The 3,926-nt window shown below is 40.8% G+C and overlaps 1 protein-coding gene across 1 annotated transcript; it reads left to right on the forward strand.

Annotated features, from left to right (window-relative positions):
* Positions 1–1,021: 1,021 nt before the first annotated feature.
* On the forward strand, positions 1,022–3,725 carry S1PR1 (sphingosine-1-phosphate receptor 1). The gene has a single exon (XM_051800551.1). The coding sequence runs from the start codon at positions 1,041–1,043 to the stop codon at positions 2,178–2,180; it is 1,140 nt and encodes a 379-aa protein (XP_051656511.1). The 5' UTR covers positions 1,022–1,040; the 3' UTR covers positions 2,181–3,725.
* The last annotated feature ends 201 nt before the right edge of the window (positions 3,726–3,926 follow it).

Consider the following 3,926-nt stretch of genomic DNA (forward strand, 5'->3'; position numbering starts at 1 on the left):
GGACCTCCTGCTCTGCCCCGGTTAGGCTGTAATTTAACAACTCTGCCTGCTGTTCTTTTTCCCTTGCATGATACCTGAGTTTTAATTCTTTTTAAATGTCCACTACAAAACCTTTATATGTAAAGGCAGTTTGCTCTATATGTGTATTCCTTAATCATGCCGATTTCAAAAGCTTGCAATACTAGTTATTTAAATGCAAGGGGTTTTTTGACATTCTTTGTTTCAAACCAATGGAATGGGCTTGCGCTGTAGCTTAATTACATATTTTTTTTGCTTTTCTAAACTTTTACTGCTGTGGCTTTTTTAAAGCACGTTCTTACTTGTCTTTAGCAAGGGCACCCCTTACCTGTTTACAGCTTTGAGATGATCTCTTGTTTACATACACATCAGTGAATTTACCAATGTTTGAGATGGCATCAGTAAATTGCATAACTACCCCCTTCCAAAGTGCATTCAGGCTTTATTAATGGAGGAGAGTACAGGTCTCCTGTCAAGTAATTTCTGTGCAGGCTTTCATACATTTGCAGTTAAATCAAGCAAGCCCTTTCCCTTTCTAAATCTCTGCTGTTGTATTACAAGTTGTGTTTCCTACTGAAAAAAAGAAGGCTAGAACTTATTGCTGGGCAGCTTTGAGATCTTTTGAGTTGGAAAAAGTCCAGTAATGCAGTCCTTGCTGACTCCAGTTTACCTGTTCAGCTCTGAGTGACAGAACTTTTTTGTCTTATTAACTTTACCTATTGAATATGCCTAACCATCTTTTAAATGTATTTTAGTAGCTGAATGAAACTGGTTCACGTGTGCATACCTATATGATTCTGATACACATAGCAGATTATCTTAAACCCTTTATAATTTTTTACGTTGTTTGCCTTCCTTCTTTTAACTCTGGGCTTTGTGCCTCTTGTTCTCAGGGCTGCAGTTTCTGAGGCCGTGCAGCAGCACCGGGCAGGCTGCGGGGCCAAGGCTCTGCGGTGCAGCCCCCGGGTTTGCAGTTGGTGTCACCGTGTGGTGCCGCTGGGGAAGGAGCGCCAGCCGGGACCATGAGCTCTGGCACCACTGCCCCGCTGAAGGTCATGAGCAACCCGGCCAACACTGATGCCAACTATGTCATCAAAGAGCATTATAATTACACGGGAAAGCTAAATGAGAATGTGGACAGTGGAATTAAAGTGACGTCGGTGGTTTTTATCATCATTTGCTGCTTTATAATCTTAGAGAACATTTTTGTCTTGCTTACCATCTGGAAAACCAAGAAGTTTCACAGACCCATGTACTATTTCATTGGGAACTTGGCTCTTTCAGACTTGTTGGCTGGTGTGGCTTACACTGCCAACCTCCTGCTATCTGGACACAAAACCTATAGCCTCACACCCTCCCAGTGGTTTGTAAGAGAAGGCAGCATGTTTGTTGCCTTGTCAGCTTCTGTGTTCAGCTTGTTGGCCATTGCCATTGAGAGATACATCACCATGTTGAAGATGAAACTCCACAATGGCAGCAACAGCTTCCGCTCCTTCTTGCTGATCAGCGCTTGCTGGGTTATCTCCGTGATCCTCGGGGGACTCCCGATCATGGGCTGGAACTGCATCAGCCTCTTGTCCAACTGCTCCACCGTGCTGCCTCTCTACCACAAGCACTATATTCTCTTTTGCACAACCGTTTTCACTGGCCTTTTGCTATCTATTGTCGTCCTGTATTGCAGGATCTACTCCATGGTGAGGACTAGGAGCCGCAGGCTGACATTTCGGAAAAACATTACCAAAGCTACTAGGAGCTCAGAAAAGTCACTAGCCTTGCTCAAGACAGTGATCATAGTCCTGAGTGTCTTCATTGCCTGCTGGGCTCCTCTGTTCATCCTGCTTTTACTGGATGTGGGATGTAAAGTGAAGACCTGCCAAATCCTCTATAAAGCAGAGTATTTCTTAGTGCTGGCCGTGCTCAATTCAGCCACGAACCCTATCATCTACACCTTGACAAACAAAGAGATGCGCAGGGCTTTCATCAAGATTTTGTGCTGCTGCAAATGTCCCCCAGCGGATTCTGGGACCAAATTCAAAAGGCCGATCATTGGAGGGATGGAGTTCAGCCGGAGTAAGTCTGACAACTCCTCACACCCACAGAAGGAGGACGGTGACCATCCTGAAACCATCATGTCTTCGGGCAATGTTACCTCATCTTCTTAGGAATAACTATAGGGGTGTATTTCAGAGCCTTGCTCTGAAGTGGGGGAGCTGGGATGCCTCCTGCTCACAGGAGCAGCATTGGGCTGAGTGAGCAAGTAGCATTAGTTCTAATGAGGCAAACGGTGCAGTTGTGAGGCTGGAGTTCAAGAAATGGGACAGACTGTTCTGGCTTGGAAGTCTTTTTTTCCTGGAGCATGTTTTGTCTTTGCACTGAGGCAGCTCAGGATTGTCAGGCGCATTCATATCCTGAAATCTCCTTAGTAACTCTGAAAGACTGATGCCTTGGTGAAATGATGCCTGGTGTGTGTGAGAGAAAGAGAGAGGGGGAGGAGGGAAAGGGAGAATTAATTTTTTTTTTTTTTTTTTCCCATCTGAGAAGAATGTGAAGTTTTTTCTCCTTGCAGCAAACCACTGACACAAAGATCCTTCTGTACCGAATTTAGTGGTGGCTCTGGTATCATTGGTTAGAAGTGTTTGTTTAGCACATAACATGGAAAGAGATCACAAAAATATAATTTAGACCACATACAACCGTAATTTGGCATCACTTTGCAGAGTTTTTAGTTAAGTCATAAGGTTTAATTTGCAGAGTCCAAAGCTGTTGGGGTTTTATTTAGCAAGATCATAGCTGTGAATTTTTGCTGTCAGTCCATATTACATTTGAAGACCATGAGCTAGGTTCTGCAGTTACTTTCACCTGTACAATTCCATTGACTGCGTCAGATTTTATGGAGTAGCTCAGAACAGCATTTGGCCCCATACATTGATTGCCTTTTTATTTTATAGCATTAAATCAACTGCATTATCATGAAAAACGCAAGGTAGAACTAAGTGTCATTTCTCTTCAAGATGACTGAAAGTATACATAATAGTAAAAAATAGTATTGACAACAGCAGGATTTTTGCCTAAGTAAGAAGAGCTAAAAACTGAAGGGGCATTTCAGTGTTAGGTTAAAAGCCTGTCGAAAGTAAAGATCGGCTGGAAAATCTGAAAAGAGTACCTTGAGTTTCAGAAAAATAAAAGGAAAGTTGAAGTGAAATGACTATAGATAAATGCACTTCCATAACAAAATGCAATACATTTTGGCACATTTTATTAATGTTTATAATTTCAGCAAAGATGTCTGTATTTTATCAGTTCACGGAAGAAGTACCTGTCATTAAATTGAATGTATTTGTTTTACAGCATCATTTTTACTCCTCTATTTTTCTAACCTGTTCTAATGGGGTTGAATGTGTACAATGTAAATAAGTTAATAAGATGCAGGAGTCTTCATGCGCCTAGAGTATTGCTATAACAAAAGTGGTATATCTGGAATAGCTGAGAGAGAAAGTGACTGATTTACAGTTATTGGCAAATCCTAGAAGTGTATTTTTTAAAGAAAATGTACTGCCTTTGTAGTAAAATTTCCAGTGCAATTAAACTATTGGATTTTTTTCTGGTTTAAAAAATAGTATTTAAAATGTTTCTGACTTTTATTGTTCAATTTGCACATAGCTTTATTGACTTCTAAACATTAATAAACTGATTTTTTAAAAGATTCTGTTATCAGATTACTAGTAGTTTTGTATTATTGTGGTGGTTTCATGCCAGGTGTGTTTTTTTGTTGATAGAAGCCACTGAAAGAATTCCTTGATTTCAGTACATGCTGGGATTAAGTCAATTCTGTGGGGACACAAAATGCATAATGTCACAGGATCATGTAAAATACAGAATGAATACTAATCTATAACTTTTTCATCAGC

This window comes from Manacus candei, unplaced genomic scaffold (genome assembly GCF_025592945.1).
Source record: "Manacus candei isolate 608988 ecotype Guabito, Panama unplaced genomic scaffold, ASM2559294v1 h1tg000005l, whole genome shotgun sequence".
NCBI classification, from domain to species: Eukaryota; Metazoa; Chordata; class Aves; order Passeriformes; family Pipridae; genus Manacus; species Manacus candei.

Bases quoted from the DNA above. Each gene is read 5' to 3' on its own strand.
- S1PR1 (XM_051800551.1), top strand. From the start codon at position 1,041: ATGAGCTCTGGCACCACTGCCCCGCTGAAGGTCATGAGCAACCCGGCC.